Source organism: Dryas octopetala, chromosome 7 (genome assembly GCF_963921425.1).
Source record: "Dryas octopetala chromosome 7, drDryOcto1.1, whole genome shotgun sequence".
NCBI classification, from domain to species: Eukaryota; Viridiplantae; Streptophyta; class Magnoliopsida; order Rosales; family Rosaceae; genus Dryas; species Dryas octopetala.
In genome coordinates, this window is record NC_141372.1 from 7,158,288 (window position 1) to 7,181,210 (window position 22,923).

The 22,923-nt window shown below is 37.3% G+C and overlaps 4 protein-coding genes across 4 annotated transcripts; 2 read left to right on the forward strand and 2 right to left on the reverse strand.

Moving 5' to 3' along the window:
* The first annotated feature begins 486 nt into the window (after positions 1–486).
* Positions 487–1,874, forward strand: LOC147279155 (protein BUNDLE SHEATH DEFECTIVE 2, chloroplastic-like). Its single transcript, XM_086251471.1, has 5 exons — positions 487–626; positions 709–797; positions 952–1,015; positions 1,104–1,200; positions 1,577–1,874. The coding sequence occupies exons 1-5, from the start codon at positions 569–571 to the stop codon at positions 1,662–1,664; spliced, it is 396 nt and encodes a 131-aa protein (XP_086107597.1). The 5' UTR covers positions 487–568; the 3' UTR covers positions 1,665–1,874.
* Positions 1,875–2,091: 217 nt separating this feature from the next.
* On the reverse strand, positions 2,092–3,357 carry LOC147279156 (putative carboxylesterase 17). Its single transcript, XM_086252721.1, has one exon. It carries the CDS (start codon positions 3,064–3,066, stop codon positions 2,125–2,127), a length of 942 nt encoding a protein of 313 aa, XP_086108847.1. The 5' UTR covers positions 3,067–3,357; the 3' UTR covers positions 2,092–2,124.
* Positions 3,358–4,039: 682 nt separating this feature from the next.
* LOC147279157 (SPX domain-containing protein 1-like) lies at positions 4,040–6,836 on the reverse strand. Its single transcript, XM_086252723.1, has 3 exons — positions 6,419–6,836; positions 5,107–5,233; positions 4,040–4,696 (listed from the first exon to the last, which is right to left on the reverse strand). The coding sequence occupies exons 1-3, from the start codon at positions 6,734–6,736 to the stop codon at positions 4,254–4,256; spliced, it is 888 nt and encodes a 295-aa protein (XP_086108849.1). The 5' UTR covers positions 6,737–6,836; the 3' UTR covers positions 4,040–4,253.
* A 3,130-nt stretch (positions 6,837–9,966) lies between these two features.
* On the forward strand, positions 9,967–16,201 carry RDR6 (RNA-dependent RNA polymerase 6). Its single transcript, XM_086252311.1, has 3 exons — positions 9,967–10,161; positions 11,344–14,128; positions 15,096–16,201. The coding sequence occupies exons 2-3, from the start codon at positions 11,414–11,416 to the stop codon at positions 15,969–15,971; spliced, it is 3,591 nt and encodes a 1,196-aa protein (XP_086108437.1). The 5' UTR covers positions 9,967–10,161; positions 11,344–11,413; the 3' UTR covers positions 15,972–16,201.
* The last annotated feature ends 6,722 nt before the right edge of the window (positions 16,202–22,923 follow it).

Genomic DNA, 22,923 nt, shown 5'->3' on the forward strand with positions numbered 1-22,923 from the left:
TGAAGCACAAGCATAGAAAAAATCATTCAATTTTGAGCCGAGCTTGAGCTCTATAGAAAATATACAAGCCGAGCATGACCACTTTGGTCTTTGGCTCGGCTTATTTACACCCCTACTCGAGCCTAATGAGCCAAACCAAGCTCACGTTTGAGTTTATTTAAAAAAAAAGTCAAACCACTCATTTGGAAAACTAACACAAATTTGAGTAAACAAATTTTAACTTTTTTTTTTTTCAGAAATTTGACCCTTAAAGGGTGTTCGAGCATTTCCTTCTCAAGGGAAAATCGAGCACTACTCAAGAGTTAAATTTCTGAAACTTTGAAAAAAAAAAAAAAAAGTTTAGAAGTCTTTAATGGAAATCAAAAGGGTTTAGTTTTCAAAAGAATTGTTTCAACATCCACTCTCGAGCCCAATGGGCCAAATGAGTCCTTCAAGACAATCTACATGTGTTAGGCCACGTTTAGTAAAATATCTAATCGTACAAGATTAGATCCCAGCCACACCAATCAAACCAACCTGAACTACAGTTGACTGGTGGTGCTATCTAGTTACTCCTTCATTTGCTTCAATGGCATATGCTCTGTACTTGGCACCTTTAACTTCCTTCAAAGCCACGCCACAACCAGGTCTCTGTCTTTCTCTGTCACGTTTTGTTATGCTCTTGCTCATGAATTAAGTTGTTCACTCACTGACCCAATGGTACTATAGGCAACCATAGCAGAACTCAAAAGCTCCTTCGGATAGACAACCTGGTCCGAAATTCTCCAGCTGCTAAATTTTCCCATGTGAAAGCTAAGGTTCTTTATTTTTGTCCCACTCTTTAATCTAACTTGAATAAATATTACTTGCTAGTTTACAAAGCATCTATAATTCAAATAATTTCTTGGTATACATAGTTTTGATACATAGATATGTTGCATGCTGAAATGTTGTTCTTTGGAATCCCATTAGGCTTCAAAAAGCAATGAAAGCACAAAACCCAGCAGCATGGTTTGTGCTGATTGTGAGGGAAATGGTAAGCTGAGTACTGTTGGAAAGAGTATGCATAATGCATGTGTTGTATATGAATAAAGTTATATTTGTGTTTGTTGTGCAATGGGCAGGTGCGGTTCTCTGCTCGCAATGCAAAGGTAGTGGAGTGAACTCTGCTGATCTCTTTAATGGGCAGTTTAAAGCTGGTGACTCATGTTGGCTTTGCGGGTAACCATGCACTTCTACATCCTTTTCGTTTGCTTGATTAAGCTTGTTCCCCGAAAAATACGTCTTGTTTTAAATTGTCTCATTCGGTCAAGTTTGCTATCTTTTTCGTTAGCGTGCCAACTACCTTAGTTTGTAAGTGAGTCAAAATAAGTATTGACGCGGGGCAAAGTTATAAAATAAGCTTTTTAATGTTTTTTTAACATGAGAAACAACATTCATTGCTATGCACAAGAACTATGATTTTGGGTGGAATAAAATGCTTGTCCTAGAGAGAGTATTTGGACTCACGAAATAGATTGGGTGAAATAAAATGCTACACTTTTTTTTTTTTTTAGGTGAAATCCTAGTCACTTTTAATGTTCTTATTTCCTTTTAGTGGTAGAAAGGAGATGTTGTGTGGAAATTGCAATGGAGCGGGCTTTCTTGGAGGTTTCATGAGCACCTCCGATACTACGTCTGAATGAAGAATGAGAATGCTGGTATGTCTGCAAAATATGAAGTATATACATCATTAGCTGCAGCCCTCCTAGAGTGGACTTGTATGCTTATGTACATTGTCATTTGTTCAGTGATATTGTCTTTATATTGGGGTTAGCATATGATGTTATAATATCTTGATGACCTTGTAGCCTATTAGTTCTTGTTATGGTGAAAATCTGTAGGATTTCAGATTATGATATGGTCTGACTCCCATACTCAGCCAAACATGAAATGCTTGGTTGTGTCTATTTCGGTTGAATTTGATTGGGAATTTCACCTTAATTAAAGCATTGGTTTAGCACATAAGAACTTACACTATTGATGCATATATATGAATATGATTACTAAAATTCATATAGAATTGAAGTAGAAGAAGGGTTTCCTATCTCCATTATTTTACATATGGTCTCATTGGCATGCCATAGTGATGGCCATCTGAACTGGTTAATAGGTCCTGATGAATTCAGTCATATTTCTCTGAAGCAAACGGGTTGCCTCAGATTTAGGTTCAAAAACATGAAAAACATGAGACTCCTTCTCAGCCTCCACCAGCTTCACTTCTTTAACTCCTTTTTTCTGCAGATACTCTGCATACATCACTCCCCTCTCTTTCAGAAAATCCAAGCCAGCAACATAAACTACCACGACAGGGAACTCATCTCTCCATTCGGCTGCAGACAGTTCTGTCTTCTCGAAGTTACACCCGAAATAATCACGATTCGAGCCTTCTGGTATACTTAGTCTCCAAAACATGTCATTGCTTGCCAAATGGCCCAAATCTTCTGCTGCCGCTTCAGCCATCTCTTTCTCGGTTCTCTTTTCACTACCAAAATAAGGATGGATCAATAACAATCCTCTTATTCTGACATGATTGATTGCACTGCGAATGGTTTTCACAGCAACATTGTGTGCTATGTTCCCCCCAGCACTGTCCCCGGAGAGAAACACCCGAGAGAGGTCAGCTTGCTCCAGCCATGGTTCAGAGTTTACTTGGTGGCTAAGCCATTCAAGTGAGTAATAACAGTCTTCATAAGCTATGGGGAGCCGGTTCTCTGGAGCCAAACGGTAGTCAACCGAAATAACAATGGATTGAGCTGCAACAGAGAAGTCTCCTAGGAAATGATGGTAGCCAAGCCATGTGGTTGAGCCAATGCAGAAGCCACCACCATGAAAATAAACCACTACCGGAAGCCGACTCAAGGATTTTGGAGTACTAGGAAGGAAGACCCTTCCGGTAATTGGTTTTGATGGGTCAATGATCACATCCTTGGACTTGAATCCGTTAGTTGATTCCAGTGAGGCAGGCGCTATTTCTGGTGCAAAGCGTTTTACAGTTCCATCAGAAAAAACTTGAAGAAAATCTGGTGCTTCTTCAACTATGGACATTTTTCCACGAAAAATATTTTTCACATGAATGTTTCACAGTTTGGGGAGGGGGGGTGGTATATATAGGTTTATTGGGTATTCTAAAAGCTATAGGTTTTACATAATGCACTAGCAAGTCTAGCATGAACTGTGAGTGAAGGATATTTTGCTTTTAAATTGGTGCTGGTGAAGGAATTGATGTTAGGTTCCTCATGTAAAGTGCATTAGACAATAAAAGAAGAGACATAGAAAAGGGGTTGGTAGAATGCAACGGAAACTCAAAACTTTAGAAATCAAAGAGTGCGTTATGTGTGTTTCTTTCAACTACTCCCATTGGTCAAATTTTTCAGAGGTGAAATGAGAATTTGAACCAAACTAATAAAAATCTGAAACTTTTACAGGAATAAGCAGTGATTTTTTCCCTTTTCTCTGTTCAGAGGGGGAAGATCAAAATTCGTATAGAGCTCCAAAGCTGCCTATTTTAGGAAAAGCACATTAATTATTTCCATACAAAAACAAAAAAATAAAATATAAGGCATCAATTGAAAAATATAACACAGATTTGGAATCAATTATCTTTACTTGAGTCACAATCTTGTACCTCAGTTTGACATGCAAAACAAATAATTGGACATGGTGATTCACAATGACTATGGAAAGGAGGGATGTCCAAGGCTCCATCCCACTGTAATAAGCATACAATTGGTATCTACTACTGCTGTAACTTCAATAAAACAAGACAGGAAGAAAATCTCCATGCCAAATTTCTCCAAACATTTCTCCCCCATCAAAATTTGCTTCCCTCTCACACTAGCTCTCCTATTGTTATGCTTTATGGACATTTACAAAGTACTCTTCCATGGAACGCTTGTGGCTTTTGTTCCACATATGCCTTTCTATATTAGAAGAATTTCTGTCTGGGAAAAGCAAATCAATTATTTACATGGAAAAAAAAAAATTAAAAGAAAAGGCATCAATTGATAACTATAACACATCTGGAATCAATCATCTTTATTTGAGTCGCTATCTTGCACCACAGTTTGACATGCAAAAGTGATACTTGGTCATGGACCTCATGGTGATTTACAATGACTAGGGAAGGGGTGTCCATGGTTCCATCCCACCGTTATGAGCATACAATTGTTATCTACTATTGGTGTAAAATCAATAGCAAAAGAAAATCTCCATCCCAAATTTTTCAAAATATTTCATTTGGCCGCTTGTTCTAAAACAGGCATATTCTTCAAATCCTCCTCCACCACATTAGTTTGCAAAGGGGGCAGCGAAAAAGCACTAATGGTTGAGCTTCCACTCCGAACCTCCTTCAAGACCCGCAATGCCGATAAAGTTTGCTTCATGTATACACTCTCCATATGCTTTATTTCTGCAAGTTCTTTGGGAGCTTTAAGTAGCATTTCTCTATTTTCAGTCACAGCCTTAGAGTCACACTGTTCTTCCACTTTGGTTGCTTCAGATGGGCCTGATGGGTCATTCTTGGAGAAGACATGATCAAGCATCACCTCACACTCCTTCACAAGCTTGTTGAGTACATCAGTAGTGAAGAAAGGTTGTTGCATGACCCTTTGGACAAAGGGAAAGCGAATTAGAGCACCAGTTCGCTTGTCATGTTTCTTTAGAATCTTCAATAGTCCTATTGACCAAGTAGGAAGCAAAAACACCCAAAAGTAAGACATTTCGGGCTTTGAACAACTAGGAAAAATCAAAGAAAATTGACAAGTTCCTCTATCAATTTTAGCCATTCATTTGTGCAGAGGAAAAAGAAGACAAATAGCATATATGATATGGCCACAGAAGAGATCTGAAAGATGTAAACCAAAACCAATGATCTTAATAAATTAAAATTCAGGTCAACATGTTCGCTTTTCCGGCCTTCACATCTATATAGACATGCTGTATGTCATAATAGTAATTTGCAATTACAACAATAACAGATTCATAATTCACTGCCTCATGCACATTTGCACACAAAAAATGTCAATCTTTTCAAGACCAGGCATCTCTTTTACAAGTCTTGCACAACCACAAGATAAAGATAAGTACCTGTATAGTTAAGGGCACTGTAATTCTCTAATAAAACCATCTCTCCATGAAAATCCACTATTTCTCTCCCTACTTTCATCAACTGCTCATTTGAGTCCTTGGCATCTGCTACTCTATCTTGCAGCTCCTGCATTCCAAAATCAACCCAAAAGGTATGAAAAATTGAAAGATCAATTTGTACAACATGTCCATGTATCTTACTATACATTATTCAACAATGGGCAGGTCCCAAAGCAATAGCTATGTTCCACCATAAAAAATTAAAGAGGTAGGGAGGAAACGACCAAGTATATTTGCAAGTATATTAAGAGACTTCAAAATGTCATCCATTGATTCATGTGTACCATTCAACAAGAAGTCATCAACATTTGGCAAAGAATCGAGTAGAGCTGTGATTATTACAATGTCGAAGAAAGCAGGGTTGGTGATGATTGTGGTGGTGCTTTAGACCAAACAAGGATTAGAGAATGTATACCAATCTCAAATGAAAATCGAAGAACGGTAATAAGAACATGCTTCCGAGGATAAGATACGTATTATAACAGATAGAGCACTTTAGAGGAAAAGGAGATTCAAACAAATAAAAACTAGAGGTCCATATTGAACAGCTTTTGGAGAAGCTATAAGTGTATAACATCTTTCTAGGAGCAGAAAACTCAATTTGAAAGAGAATAAGCTTTGCCTAAACATATTTTTTCCTTTATTTTGAAAGATAACACAATTAAAACACTCCAAGAGAGCATACTAGTTGGTTTCGATTTGCAAGACAAAGTATTCCTTTAATGGCTAATAAGCAAAAATCAAAACTTTCCTACCAACAGTAAACCAGACCCTATCTAAAACACGAGGCACATCTTCCTTAATTACCCTGTTTTATACTAATTATTGCTATTCCTCAACGCCAGTTGCTTCTAAATGTTGTTTATCAATGCTTTGTGTAACAAGATAGATATATCAATGCTAGCCTACCAAAAACAAAAAAATTCCTAATTGTATAAGTTCAACATACTAAACTGGTCACAGAATGAAAGGTGGCTAAGTTTTCTCTATTCAATCAACAACAATAAACCAATATTTCTAGAATTTGTGCTAATTACCAGCATAACATGGCCTAAAACAACGCAAAAACCAACCAAATTCAATATTACACATCAATACACATCTCTTAATCTCCTAAACCAAGCTTACTACACAAAACAAACAAAAAGTTCAAGAATTTCCAAGCAGCAATTCAATCTCTCAATTTCAGAACAATCATATTCTAAAATCCAAATTACATTTATCGATCATATTCTGAATTCGAAAATTATACCTTCCATCTAATAACGTACACTTCCTCCTTCTCCTCAAAGAAGGCATTGAACTTTTCCATTTCGTTCTCCAACAACCTCACGAAATCGGCGACCTCCTTGGAAACGTCTCCGGCTTCGCTAGTCTCGTCGGCGAAATCTCCACCGTCGGTACGGGCCTCGTCGTCGGCCAATCTGGGCCGTTTGTTCGGCGGCTTGTCTCCGTCTTTGGGGTAGATCAGCTTCAGCTGCTTCTTCAAGTCCTTGTAGGACAAAAACTTGTCCCGCCATTCGGGCAAGGCCTCCTCGATCAGGATGCCGAGGCTCTTCGAGAACTTCATGTTCCCGCGCACACCAGTACACCGAGAGGTAATGGAAGTTACCGGTGATTTTGTCGGGTTTCGTTACGGCGACGTTTGGTTTGTGATGAGAGAGAGAGAGAGAGAGATATTATAGGATAGGATGTGGAATTGGAATATTCGACTGTCAAGTGGGTTATGGGGAATATTCTCTTTGTTTGACTAAGAAAGCAAGCATTACAATGAATTAGTCTCATTCAGGTCGCACGTTCACACCTAATGCTAAGCGTTCGAAATATAAAATTTTGCAGTATCGAGTAATCGAGCAATCCGTGTTGGTTTGTCAACGTTTATATTATAATTTAGTTTTAAAAATCTAAAATCTCATAACTAACCCCTAACATAACGTTTTCATCAAACTCATTCTATATCTTAGGAGGGGACAAGGTGAACCCATTAATATATCCTCAAAACTCAACAGAGGAAACAGCACCGAGCGCTTGTTTTAAAAATTCATTATCAAGCGCTTAGACGTCCGCACCTGATCGGTATAATTAATATTATCTTTTACTTTTATATATATGGAAATTTTACAAATAAGATTGTCATTACTTTAACAAAAATAAGAACATTCTCTCTATACCTATAATTCAATGTTTAGAATTGTTTATTTTAGAACATTATTCAAAGATTACTTTTACAAAAAATAAGCCAAATTGAAAATTATTTAGCCAACTTATTATAGCCAATATCATTTCAATTTTATCATACAGACTGTATTTGTCTGCAGATTTTAAATGGCCAAACAATTACTGATTTTTTACAGAAATGGCTTTTAAGTAGGAAACTAAAAAATGATCGATTTCGCTCATTAAACTATATTGTCGGGTGTTACACATAAAAGTTGTTCTTACTTTTTTTAAAGTAAACACATCCTTACTTAAATGGGCCTATATATATATATATATATATATATATATATATATATGGACCTGGATCCTCTGCTTGGCAAATTATACCAGGCTATGTGCCTGACTTTTGATCTCAGCCTTTCAATAATATTTTATGGCTGAGATTTTGCCACATTTGCAAATTACTTAGTTTCCATAAATTAATATTTAAAAATAAAAATTAAAAAAACCAAAAAATATCATCTCAGCCCAACCCACTGTTCCCCACTTCTCCGGCGACAATTTCCCAATCCCCACCTCCTCCCCTATCTTTCTCCATTTCGGCATGGCAGTGGTGTAAGCGAAACCCCCAGCTGTACAGGCCTCCATCATCATCATCTATAATGTATCCTCGGGTGGGTCAATTGAGGCACACCGTCGTCCCTTCCTCTCACGCAACTCTTTCATCTTCTTCTTTCTCTTGTAATTTGTAAGCCTCATCTAATTTTCTTCAAAATTATGAAATTGTTTGCTTTGGGTTTGATATGTAGCCTCCACTTTTAACACAAGTTGGCCGGAGATATACCCTACAATAATTTCCTATTTTATTTTGAATTTGAGAGGAAACCCAAAATTGGAGCAAGCTTGGGCTAGAAAATCATCCACCAGCTAGGACTATGGGGGAGAGAGAGAGAGAGAGAGAGAGAGAGAGAGAGAGAGAGAGAGAGATAGGGGTAGGTGGCGAGGGTGATTGGAGTGAAGGAGGAGGCGTGGGTAGGGCCACTGAAGAGGACAATGGGTTTTCCTTTTTCCATTTTCTAATTTTTTTATTATTATTTAAGGGAAAAAATAAAATTTTTTGAAGTGACAAAATCTTAGCCATGAAAGAAAATTAAGAGTTTGGATTGAAAGTCATGTACCATTCTGGTACCAAAAAACTGGCAGAGGATCTAGGTCCTATATATATAGCCATTCTCTTGGGCAAACATTTGCAAATTTTTTATTTTTTTTACAGATACCAGGCGCCGAGCGTTTGACACTAATTTATCGGTTTTATGTTAAATTTTAATTATGAGAGCCTAAAATCCGAAAAGTCTCGTTCTATACTCTAATGGTGTGTTTGGATGGAGAAAAAAAACTTTAAATTTAAACAAAACTCAGCATTTAAGAAATTACATGCTCTAATTTCCTTGTTTGGGTCCATACATATAGAATTTTGTAAATTCTATGTGGAAAAAAACTTGGGATTTGAAGGCTATAAATTCCAAGTTTAAATTCCACCTAAATTGGTGTCATTTTTAAAATTCCAATTTTTTTAAAAATAAAAAAAAAGTCGTGTCTACCCATTACCTTGCCAATTAATTACAATACCACCACCACTACCACCACCACCATCGTCACCACCACTGCCACCACCACCGCCACCTCCGCCGCTACCATCACCACCACAACCACCGACACCACCTTCGCCGCCCCCACTACCTCTGCCACTACTACGACCGCCACCGCCGCCACCGTCACCACCACCACCACCGACACCGCCACCACCACTACCACTGCCGGCTGCCACCACCACCAACACCACCTCCGCCGCTACCACCACAGCCGCCACTATTGCCACCACCGTCACCACCACTGACACCGCCACCGCCACCGCCACCACCACCACCACCACCACCGACACTGACACCGCCGCCGCCGCCTCCATCACCAATGCCATCACCACCACCATCGCTGTTGCTGTCGCCACCACCATCACCATCACCGCCAATGTCGCCGTTGCCACCACCTCTAATACCCCAATTTTTGCCACCACCATTTCTCCCACCGCCCGTGGGCCATCACCCCTACTACCATCGTCAACTTACCATAAACATCATTTTTATTGTTGCCACTATCACCATCACTCTTTTATAAAACTATTATAAATTTCGTATTTAAATTCCATTATGATTACATTTATCCAAACAAGAGAATTTACAAATTCTAAAATTTTAAATCACGTCATTTTTAATTTCGTCATTTGTGAATTTTTTAGTAGTTTCAAATTACTTCATCCAAACGCACCATAAAAGATTATGAAGTGAATTTGTATCCCATATCTTAAAAAAAAAAAAAAAAAAAAAAGCAAAAGAAGCGGTAACAAGCGTTTTTTGCAGCGCTCAGCTATTATAAAAACACATTATCAAATATTCGATACACGGGATATCTGTATAAAAGGCGAACGCATCTGCCTTAAAGAAAAAAAGAATAATTATATAATTTATTGTTGATTTCTTCGGTACTCCTATAGTTTAGCATTATTCCAACGGAGCCCCCACAAGGGCCACAACTTTCATTTATTCCCTGACCAAAAAATCAAGCGGGAGGAAAAAGAAAAAAAGAAGATCTCTCTCTGTCTTTCTCTCTCATAGTCATGAACTTCTTCAGGAAGTTAACTGAAAAGACACAAGCTGACACGCACGCTTCTTTCATTCATTCATTCAAGTCTTCTTCAGTCGCAGACTCACTCTCTCTCACACAGACAGTGTCGCGCTCGGATTACAAATTTTAACTTGAAGCTCCAGAGGTCGATCGGTAGGGCTCTTCTTTCCCCTTCCCCAAATTTCAGCTAATCCGTGTTTGTTTCCCGAGAAAATGTGGGAAAAGAGTTTGTCTTGTTTCTGTTTATGGGTAATTGTAAAAAGAATGTTTGGTTGATAAGAAAATAAAATTTTGTTCCAATTGGTTTACATTTGTTGTTTCAGGTAAAATGATCTACATTTGCATTTCAAATTTTTATCTCGTCAAATTAACTGAGGACAGTTGTATTCAGTTTAATTTTAAAAGTATATGATCACTTTCTATTCAATTTGTCTCTTCCTGGGCAAAATGAAGCTTCTTGTTCTGATGATATGCTAAAAAAAAGTTTAGGAGAAGAATAGAAAGTGATACTCGTATATATTGTTAGTTTGAGATTAAATAAAGTTTAGATTGTTGTATTGGGGTTGACTGGATGATTTTTTTTAAATATTTTTGATGGGTTTTTGGTTTTTTTCTTCTGGCAACATATTATATTTTTGAATTCTTTGCCATTTGATTAATTCTTTAGGCTGTGCTATGTGGGGATGTATTGAAGTATAGGATATCTGTGATAGGGTTGCAGAGAGTCCAATAGAGTCTGATGTGGGTGTAAGGCACTCTTGGGTGTTTTAGTTGTGGAGACCACTGTTCTGGTTTTGTCTACACCCTTTAATGCTTCAACTTTCATTGAATTTATTGTCATCTTTGTCTTTGGGTGGAGAACAAAAGCCAAACCACATTCTTGTTTTGCATTTTGTTTTGGTATACTTCTATTCAGTTTGATTTTTTATAGATTGGAACCTAAATCCTTGGGTCTGTTCACAACATTCTTTTCCAGCATGTCTAATGAGCCTATTGATTTTAATCTTGTATTCCTCCTTTTCACAACAAATGAAGTTATTTCAAACTTCTTAATCTTGATAGAGAAGTACACACACAGAGATGCATATTTCCAGTAAGAAAGGAATTTTTTGAACGTGTCTGGTACAATTAGTTTTGTTATATCTCTTCAGCTTTTGTCAAACAGACAACACAGACATTAGGTTGAATTTTTCCATCCTCACTGTTCACAGTTACCAAGAGAAGGGTTATTTTTTAGTTTATACTGGAATATATAACTTTTTGGTAGAATTGTCTTGTGAATGTTAGCCTATATTACCACATTTGCTGAGACACGTGTTTGTTTCTTTGAATCAGGTTGACTGAAGAGGTTCTTCTTCTTTTTTGTTCATAAGCTTTGAACTGGCAGTTTCTTTTAATAGAGGAAATGGAATTAGGAAGCAAAAAGGACACAGTGGTAACTCAAGTCAGTTTTGGGGGATTCGACCGTCATGTTAAGGCAAAAGATTTTGTAAAATACTTGGAAGATGAAATTGGGCTTGTATATAGGTGTAGGTTAAAAACTTCTTGGACACCTCCAGATTCTTTTCCGAATTTTGATCTCTTTGGTACTGCAGATATTGAAACAACAGATGATTATAAGAAGGTGGAGCCCCATGCATTTGTGCATTTTGCCTTGCCTGAGTCAGTGACTTCTACCATGGATGCTGAGGGGCGTTGTGAACTTTTTTTCAACAACCAACCATTGAAGGTAAGTTTGGGCCCTGAGAATCCATACTCCTTGAACAGGAGGAGGAATACTAAAACTCCTTTCAAGCTATCTGATGTGCGTGTTGAGATTGGAACTTTAGTTCGGCAAGATGAATTCTTTATTGCTTGGAGAGGACCTCCTTATGGGGTTGATTTTATTGTGGATCCTTTTGATAGGACATGCAAATTTTGTTTTACAAGAGATACTGCCTTTTCATTTAAAGGGAGGAAGAAGCATGCAGTGATAAAATGTGATTTTAAGGTGGAGTTCTTGGTAAGAGACATCACTGATATCAAACATTACTCAGATACCTCATATCTTGTAATTCTGCTGCGGTTGGCTTCATCACCCTGGGTTTCGTATCGAACTGCCGATGATGATATTGAACAATCAGTTCCATTTGATTTGTTGGATGATGATGATCCTTGGATTAGAACCACGGATTTTACTCCTAGTGGGGCCATAGGGCGTTGTAATTCGTACAGAGTTTCAATCCCACCCCGCCATGGTGCAAAGTTGAAGAAGGCCATGAATTATCTTAGAGAACAAAGGGTGCAGGAGGTTTGCATCAAATGGGCACCTAGGATTCAGGATGAACCCGATTTTGGGACACCCATTTCAGATTCTTTCTTCTGCTTTCATTACAAGGTAGATATTTCCTTTGATATAATGTTCTTGGTTAATGCAGTAATGCACAAGGGCATTTTTAACCAGTACCAGTTGTCAGACAGTTTCTTTGATTTACTGAGAAACCAACCAAAGGAGGTCAATGTGGCGGCATTGAAGCACTTGTGTTCAGGCAGACAACCAGTTTTTGATGCCTGCAAGAGGCTGAAAGTTGTCCAAGAATGGTTGCTGAAGAATCCCAAGCTTTTCAAGAATCCTAAACAATTGGATGATATTTCTGAAGTTAGGAGGCTGGCTATTACCCCAACTAAAGCCTATTGTCTTCCAGCAGAGGTTGAACTATCCAATAGGGTTCTTAGAAAATATAAAGAAGTTTCTGATCGGTTTTTAAGGGTTACATTTATGGATGAAGGCATGCAGACAATTAATTCCCATGTTCTTAACTATTATGTCGCTCCTATTGTGAAGGAAATCACGTCATACTCCTTTTCTCAAAAAACAGCAGTAAATAAACGGGTTAGGACCATTCTGACTGATGGATTTTACTTATGTGGTCGGAAGTACTCTTTCTTGGCCTTCTCATCAAATCAATTGAAGGACCGTTCTGCCTGGTTTTTTGCTGAAAACAAGTGCATTAGTGTCCTCCAGATCAAAACTTGGATGGGGAAGTTCAACAACAAAAACATTGCAAAATGTACTGCTAGGATGGGTCAGTGCTTTTCGTCTACATATGCAACAATAGAAGTTCCATCAAGCAAGGTTAATCCTACCCTTCCAGATGTTAAGAGGAATGGGTATGTTTTCTCAGATGGGATTGGTACGATCACTCCTGAGCTTGCACTGGAAGTTGCACAGAAATTGAAATTGGACAGAGATCCACCTTGTGCATATCAAATTAGATATGCTGGCTGTAAAGGGGTTATCGCTTGTTGGCCATCCAAAGGCGATGGGTTCCAGCTTTCTTTAAGGCCTAGCATGAACAAGTTTCAGTCAGACCATATTACATTGGAAATCTGTTCTTGGACTAGGTTGCAGCCAGGTTTCCTAAACAGGCAGATTATAACATTGCTTTCAACACTGAATGTTCCAGATGAAATATTCTGGAGAATGCAGGAGACAATGGTTTCCAAATTAATGCGGATGCTTGTGGAAACGGATGTGGCATTTGATGTTCTTACTGCATCCTGCGCTGAGCAAGGAAATGCGGCAGCTGTAATGTTGAGTGCAGGTTTCAAGCCCCAGACAGAACCTCATCTGCGAGGCATGTTAACCTGTATACAAGCCGCACAGCTTTGGGGCCTTCGGGAAAAGGCTAGGATTTTTGTTCCTTCTGGGAGATGGCTTATGGGCTGTCTAGATGAGCTAGGGGTACTTGAGCAAGGCCAGTGCTTTATCCAAGTGTCTGCCCCATCACTAGAAAACTGTTTTGCAAAGCATGGCTCCAGGTTTGCTCAGATAGAGAAAAATCTTCAAGTAATTAAAGGATACGTTGTGATAGCAAAGAATCCTTGCCTTCATCCAGGAGATATAAGGATTCTTGAAGCAGTTGATGCCCCTGGTTTACACCACTTATATGATTGCCTTGTTTTCCCTCAGAAGGGTGATAGGCCCCACACAGATGAAGCTTCTGGAAGTGACCTAGATGGGGACCTCTACTTTGTCACATGGGATGAAAATCTTATTCCCCCGAGTAAGAAGAGCTCGGAACCTATGCAGTATGCTGCTGCGGAACCCAAAGTTCAAGGGCGTCCTGTCACTCAACAGGTACTTACCTGCCATTTCTAATGGTTATCTATGAGATTCTTTAAATAATTGAATTTTCAAACATGTAGAATTTTCTCCTCACTCCATGTTTGCTTTTCTGTAATGGATATATTTTTCTTTCTTCCTTGGAAAAGCAACCTTCTTATTATCTTGTATGCTTCTAAAATTAGGATAACACTGCAATTTCATTATATTGGATTAAATCATGTCAGACTCCTATTTTATGAGTAATTTTTCTTGTAGAATTGATAATGTTAGTACACTGTACATTAAGGCCAGAAATCATGTATAGTTAATGCTATACAATATTGTTTTGTTTTATGCTCTACAGGAGTACCTAAGTTTCTTTTCAACCAAATTCTTGGAAACACATTAGATAACACCATATTGTTATTGGTGGTACCATTAAGGGATACATGGCTTAAATTTTTTTGGTTTACTATTATTCCTAAAAGCTTAAGTTGTTAAGATGTGGACTACAATTATTTTATACGCTAATGTTACCCGTCACTGTGGTCCTCTTCCCAGTACTAAAGGGCCCAACATATAGAATTCAACAAATATTGGGAGGTTGCAGTTTCAAACTTAGGATCTCCTGTTCAGATACTATGTTAGATTTTGTTGGGTTACCTAGTTCCTAAAAGCTTAAACTATCAAGATGCATGCCAACAAATATTTTATACTCTTAACAACATGAATTTCCATCATGAAGTTTCCTAGCAAATGGTTTGATTACAAGAAATTGTTCTGTTAATAAACACATCCAGAGTTCCAAATCATGCCAATAAAATGTCGCCATGTTCTGAGCAATTGTCTAAAGTAAGAGTGAAGATATAATTTACAGTAACTTGTTCTAGATTTATTAGGTTTTACATTCAAAATCGTGTTTTCTTTTCTGGATTTACACTATTTTGGAATCCTAAGTATGCCACAGAAACTCACTTGTGTCATCGTGTTTATACCGCAGGATATAATAGACTTTTTTGTGAGAAACATGGCCAATGAGAACCTGGGGACTATATGCAATGCCCATGTGGTTCATGCTGACCGCAGTGAATACGGGGCAATGGATGAGACCTGCCTATTACTAGCAGAGTTAGCGGCAACAGCAGTTGATTTTCCGAAAACTGGGAAGACTGCTACCATGCCACCACACCTAAAGCCAAAGTTGTACCCAGATTTCATGGGGAAAGAGGACTACCAGTCGTACAAGTCAACTAAAATTTTGGGGAGACTCTATCGCCAGATTAGAGATGCTTATGATGAAGATGAGGCAACCTCTTCTGAGCTAAATTATGCTCCCAGTGACATCCCATATGATATGGATCTGGTGGTTCCAGGAGCGGCTGATTTCATGGTTGATGCATGGGAGAGAAAGTGCTCTTATGATGGTCAGCTGAAGGGACTACTGGGACAATATAAAGTTAAGAGAGAAGAAGAGATTGTTACTGGGCATGTTTGGTCAATGCCCAAGTCCAACAGCAGGAAGCAAGGGGATCTGAAAGAGAGGCTGAAGCATTCCTACAGTGCTCTTAAGAAAGAATTCAGGCAAATTTTTGAGAAGATAGATTCAGATTTTGAGTCACTTACTGATGATGAGAAGAATGTTGTGTATGAGAAGAAGGCATCAGCATGGTACCAGGTCACCTACCATCCTGTATGGGTGAAAAAATCACTGCATTTGCAAGAGCCAGATGGTTCTGGAGATGTGGTGATGTTAAGCTTTCCCTGGATCACATCTGACTACCTCGCTCGGATCAAGATTAAGTGCCGTGAAGTGGGGATTATTGACTCTACAAAGCCAATCAACTCTTTGGCTAGGTACCTAGCTGATCGTATGTGACAAGCATTTGAAGCTATTGAGAGTTGTCTCTTGAGGCTGTGTCAAACATTTTGAAGGTCTTGAGAGTTGTCTCCTGTGTCTCTGCCAAAATCCATGGCAGCAAGGCCATTCTGCCATTTTATTAGGTCTGCTCTTATGTTTAATTTTCTGTTTAGATTTTCCTTTTAGAATGTGACTTGTTGAAGTTTATAGCTTGCTTGCAATTAAGTGTCTTCTGGTTGACTGCAAAATTGTTTGTTCCTTTGAATATTCAAGCCTTGTAGTCAGATCCATGTGGCTCAACCCTGCGTTATCTGCTAATTCAAGCAGGAAGGCTTGGGTTTTTGGCTTAATAGCTGATATCTTGAGAGAGAGAGAGAGAGATACTGAAATAGTATCAGCTTCTGTCTTACTGCCCAAGCATTAGAAAATTGTGAAACCCAACTCTTGATTAATGCTTATAATACTCTAAATTCCTTTTACACTGCTTGACATATCCTAATGATTAATGCTTAGGAGCTGTAACAGTTTCATGTACGGATCTCCTAAATTAATGAATCTTATTGCAGGCTTACCAATTCCATGTGATATTCAATTGCCTCCCATGCCTAAAAGCATGAAGATTCACAAATTTTCACATATCGCAACTCTATCTAATTCTCATCTTACAAGTACGGTTCATCAATCAGCACCATATCATCAAGTACGATGTTTCTTAAAAGATGGAAAAGCTTCTATCTAATACTATCCTTTTTTTTTTTTTTTTGGCCAGTAATACTATCTATTGAAACAATGAAAATGAGTTGAACAAACAAACAAAACAATTTTCTTGTACACGAAGAAACTGATGTAGGACCCAAAATAGAGGTTACTCCCAATTATTATCGATCATTATTATTATTATTATTATTATTATTTTTTCATTATGAAAACTCGAAAATGAGCTGCCACCCTTTTCAGTATCTGTAATTGTCAAGTATTTGGTGTTTTAATCCATCACATTATTCCAACACTCTACTCGAAAAATGGATTGTTACACAAGTTTATATTCATTCTATATATACATATATTAAGACTTGAGAGGGAGAAGGATCCACGACAACAATGAACAATGACAACTAAAATCTATATATCACTGTCACATCTTCATCAACTGCCCCTTTGATAATCACATGCACTGAAATTAAGCCTCTTTTCTCTCTCTCTCTGAGTAAGTCTTAGTCCTCCTTGATGTATGGAGCATTTATGAACATTGATCACCCCCAACTACTAAGGGCTGTCCCTTCATCATATCGATCAGTTGGTCAGCTTTACATTCATGAATTCGTATTCATCGTACGGACATCAGAGGAACAAATCTTGTGGTCTGAATTCATTATCATTCGCACCACAAGATTAATTCGTTCCTTTTTATTTAATTTGCTGCCTTCAAAACTCTCCAGCTTCTTGAATTATTGGCAGTAATTAACTTCAGAAATCATTCAAGCTACTTTGATGGTTGATAGGCTACGAGGGCTAGCTTATAAGCTTCCAATATATAATCTAGCGTTTCAATCTCACATTTAGGATTAAAGTTCGACTTAAAGAAAAAACATTCTAGTAGTAAACTCAAATTTAAGAACCCAGAATACCCAATTGATTGAGAAAATTATGAGTTTGGGATTTATTTGATTGAGGATTTTTTTTTTGTTCTTGGTAATTAATTTGAGGAAAGATTGAAGTTGAGTTTTAAGTGATTTTTATACCAAAGAATTCTATTAATTCTTCATAGTAGAAAATAAAAGGTTATTCTTTGTGCCCATCTGGAATATGTTGTTCATATATAAAAATCTAAGTTGACGTTGAAACAAAGTCTTGCACGTCCAAGTTGCTTAAGATGTTGTTTTCAATATAATTAATTAAGCATATTGATCGATATAACTCTTTTGCATTAATTTCTTTTTCATTCCCAGAATTTCATTTATTTCATTGCCTAGGCGTGCAGCGCATGGTAGGCACTTCTTTGGCAATCATAGTATATGGTAAATAATTATAATACATATGCAATGGCAGTGGATTTCTTATGAGAAATTATTGTATCCGCATAAAAGCATATATATATATATATATATATATAGGAAGACTCTATTGTAGAATTCTACATTTAACGTGATTGATCTTCATTGGTGGCCTCCTGTTGAGGGTTGTGTGAAGCTTAATGTTGATGGTTGCATAAATCCTTCTTCTGAGATCATTGGTGCTGGTGGTTTATTGCAGAATCATGTTGGGGAGTGGATTAAAGACTTTACTGCTAATCTTGGTGTTGGTTCTGTCCTTGAGGCTGAATTGTGGGGTTTGTTTTGGGGTCTTTCCCCTGCTCGTGATCAAGGTGTTGTTATGCTTGAAGTGGAAAGTGATTCCTCCTTGGTTGTCTCCCTTGTATCTAAAGAGGTTGATGTTGCTCATCCTCTGTTTAGTCTTGCTAATAGCTGCAGGCTGCTTTTTGGTGGGTTTGCTAATTGCTTGGTGAGGCATGTGTATCGTGAGCAAAATTTTTGTGCTGATCGTTTAGCCTCCTTAAGTGTAGGGAGGGCTTTGGGTGTTCATTGGTTTGATTCCCCCCCTCCTGAGGTCTGCTCTTTACTTTCTGCTGATTCTCTTAGTACTCCTTGTCCTAGAGCTGTAGTTGTTTAGGTTTTTTTTTTGGCTTCGGCCCGTCTTGTACCAAAAAAAAAAAGAATTCTACATTTAACACTAAATGTAGGATTTTTTATGGGGCCCACTCCCATGTAGTTATTTAACAGTTTATTTTTTAAACTTGTATTCATAGATCACTCTTGTAAAAAATTAGCAAAATCAGAAATCATTTGCTTATCTAACTTTCATCAAACAAATGGACGGTTTTATCGAAAATTTTTTTGTTCATCTATTTGTTTGATCAAAGTTAGATAAGCAAATGATTTCCGATTTAACTAATTTTTTGCAATAATAATTTATGAATAAAAGTCTAAAAAATAAACGGTTTGGATTGTTAAAAATTTTATTTGTAAAATCTTACAATGGAGCCTTCCTATATATATATAGGGTCCTTCCAATAAGGGATCCCTCATTTAGTGTTAAATGAGGGATCACCTTGTAAGGCCCACACGAGTTGTTTTGTGTTAATCAGAACCGTCCATTTTTTACATCTCCATTGATAGATCATCTCTGCCAAAAATCAGCCAAATCGAAAATCGTTTACTCGTTAGATTAAGCGGTCAAAGTTTAGGTGTTTATAGAGGAATTTGTTGTTCGTCTATTTGTTTTAAACTTTGACCGCTTAAACAAACGAGTAAACGATTTTCGATTTGGCTGATTTTTTGCAGGGATGATCTATCAATGAAGATATAAAAAATGGACGGTTCGGATTAACACAAAACGACCCGTGTGGACCACACAGAATAATCTCTCATTTAACACTAAATGAGGAATCCCTTATTGCAAGCAAGGAGTGAAATTTCGAAAATTTCGGCGAAATTTTCGTTTTTTAGGGGTCCCGAAATTTTATACCATACCCGTTAATTTTCGTTAATTTTTCGGCGAAATTTCGGTAATTTCGCCGAAATTTCGGTAAAATTTCGGCCGAAATTTCGAAGCCGCCTCATGTTCATTTTTGAAACTATCAGCGAAATTTCGCCCAAATTTCGACGAAATTTGGCGAAATTTCGCGACTATACATTTAGATCTTCATCTGCCCAGCCCTATTTCTTTCCATTTTCATCTCTCAGATCTCTCTCTATCTCTATTCTCTGTCTTCTCCTTGGGCCTCGTCCTTGCGAAGCTTCTCGAGCCGCAGGAGCTCGACCTCCTTGATGTACTTCTTGCGGACCTCCTTGACTTGCTTGGTGTACTCTCAGTGGAGGCGCGCGAGCTTGGCCTCCGCCTGTTTTGGGTCTCTGGGGGCCTCCTAGCAACCGATGAAGGAGTTGGGCTCGGAGTACTGGTGATTCTGCTGGTGGCTGTTGTGGTGCGACGGCTTCGTGGTAAAATTTGGTAGTGAGGAGACCTTAGGATAAGTTGCTAAAACAAACGGGAGGGGAGGATCGACCCGTTCAGTATAATTCCGAAGAAAGACTGTTGGCAGCAGGTGTTGACATTTATTTGGCTCCCTTCAAAAGGGCAGGGTTAAGCTCGGCAGAGGGTTAATAGGGTAGGGTCCTGTCCTTAAGATTCAGATAAGAATGCTTTGGGTGCAGCTTTTGCTTTTCAGTTAAAAAGGTAAGTGGTAAAATTTGGGTGTTGTTGTATAGCCTGCAGTCACGGGTGAAAAGGAAGAAGGAAAGAAAAAAAAGGAAGAAGGAAAGAAAAAAAAGAAAAGGAAAGAAAAGAAAAGAAAAGAAAAAGAAAAGAAAAAAAGAAAAAGAAAAGAAAAAAAAAGAAAAGAAAAGAAAAGGAAAGGAAAGAAAAAAAAAGAAAAAAAAAACACGTTTTATTTGCGTCTATGCGCTCGTTGACCCGAGACTTTTCCAACAAGACTAAAATCAAGATTGAGTATTTTCTAATTTTTATTGTTTCTCAATGACTTGCCAAAATCACTTAAAATTCAAATAATTTACCAAAATCAACTTCGAGGTTCGAAAAACGTTCTGTAAAATCTCGTGAGCTCGTCTCAATAAATTTTATTTTTGTACTACTTCAAATTCATTTATTTCCTTCCAAAATTCCTCAGAAAAATTCTAATATCTTCGAATTAACAAGATAATTATCAATAAATCACTATTTACTTCAAAATAAATTATAAACCAACTTTTTGGGATCTCACAATCTATTTATAGATTGTTTTTTGTTATTAGATTAAGTGGTTTAGAAAATAACAATACATGTCATTTTCTTATTTGTCCACATATGTTTTAAGGACAATTGGATTCAAAATGATTAAATATCCCTTAAAAAGAGGTCATTTTTATGTAATTAGTAATTAGTGAACTATTTTTATTTAACAGTATTTGCCTCCAGCGCACATTATATTCACCTTATATCATATGAAACCTACCATATAATTTGATTTCTTCAATATTTTTTATCAATGTAGTAGATAATATGTTAAATAAACATATGGTCAAGTTTCATTCAAAATTTCCGTATTTTGATAGCAATTTCCATCATTTTTGTTTAATTTTATCGAAATCGAAATTTTAATCGAAATTTCCGCGAAAATTTCCGTCGAAATTTTCATCGAAAATTTCCTCGAAATCGAAATTTTACTCCTTGATTGCAAGGGCCCTATATATATATATATTAACGTGTCACTGATTCTTACTAATTTACTATTGAACTAATAGACTGAGTCTTAGCGTAGACTTGTCAAACCCTCAAGTTAGTAGGGTACCCCCACGTATGAGTGGAGTGGGTAACAACATGCAAAACTATTGATCTAATAGTATTTTCTCCATTTTATTAGAAGATATTTCAAATACATACCAACTAAGTAAGTAAAGAATCTCGAGATATTATAATGGTTCTATATGTAGGAATAGTATAATTATATAAAATATAAAAAGAAGATGATGATTTACACATTTCAATTTTTTACATTTGCACTCCTTCCTTTATTTTTATGCCTCAATAATTAATCAAATAAAAAAAAACAGTGCAAGTGTACAAAATAAGCTATTCTACAAAAATCCTATATATACAAAATAACAGGCATATCACAAATGTGTTCATCCATCTTGCTTTTCATTTTTCACTTTATGTTCAGGATGCAGGGCCCAATGTTACCTCTTATTTTCCCTCTTTTTTAGATAATGTTACCTTTTTATTTTCTGAGTAGTGGACATTTCTAGTAGGAGCGACTAGGGATGGCAAAAATACCCGCGGATTAGGGTCTTTGCGGAGACCCGATCCAATTAAAAAATAAATGGAAATGCTAAATGGGGCGGGTTCAGATTTGGGGATTTTAAACGGGGAACCGATTGGGGACGGGGCGTGTATGATATTGGTTCCCCCAACCCCGAACTTGCCCTGATTATATATATATATACTTTATTTTTATTTTTAATATTATATAATATATGTATCATACAGGGCCCTTCTAATAAGGGATCCCTCATTTAGTGTTAAATGAGGGATCACTCTGTGTGGCCCACACGGGTCGTTTTGTGTTAATCTGAACCGTCCATTTTTTACATCTCCGTTGATAGATCATCTCTGCAAAAAATCAGCCAAATCGTTTAGTCGTTTATTTAAGCGGTCAAAGTTTAAAACAAATAGACGAATAACAAATTCCTCTATAAACACCTAAACTTTGACCACTTAATCGAACGGGTAAACGATTTTCAATTTGGCTGATTTTTTGTAGGAATGATTTATCAATGGAGATGCAAAAATTGGGTGGTTCGGATTAACACAAAACGACTCGTGTGGGTCCCACAAGGTGATCCCTCATTTAACACTAAATGAGGGATCCCTTATTGGAAGGGCCCTGATGTATCATATATGGTATATGTATTTATGAATTTATGAATTATGGATGTATGGTATATGAATTTATGGATATATTGATTTATGGATTATGGATTTATAATAATAGACTATCAAATTTGTTTTTGCACATTACTAGCTAATACATCTATAAAAAAAAGAAAAAAAATTGGTGGTTAGATTACTAACTGATACTTACATCTATAAGAATTTATTTTTTGAATATGAATTTATTTTATTAAATATTAGAACATGGTTTTAACTGTGAGTGTATTAAGGCAAAAAAAAAAAAGGGTGGGATTCGGGGGTTTGGGGGGTAACTCCCTAGCGGGTTGGGGGCGGAAAATGAGGAGGGCACTGGTGCCCTCCTCATTCCGTTGCCATCCCTAGGAGTGAGACCAAGCTGGTATTACTTCTCTTAATTTGGTATAAATATACCCCTTAATAAATGTAATCTAACTAGTTTTATTGGATTGTTTTTTAATTACATTAGAAGGACTTTAACCCGACTCTAATGTATCGTGATCCCAAC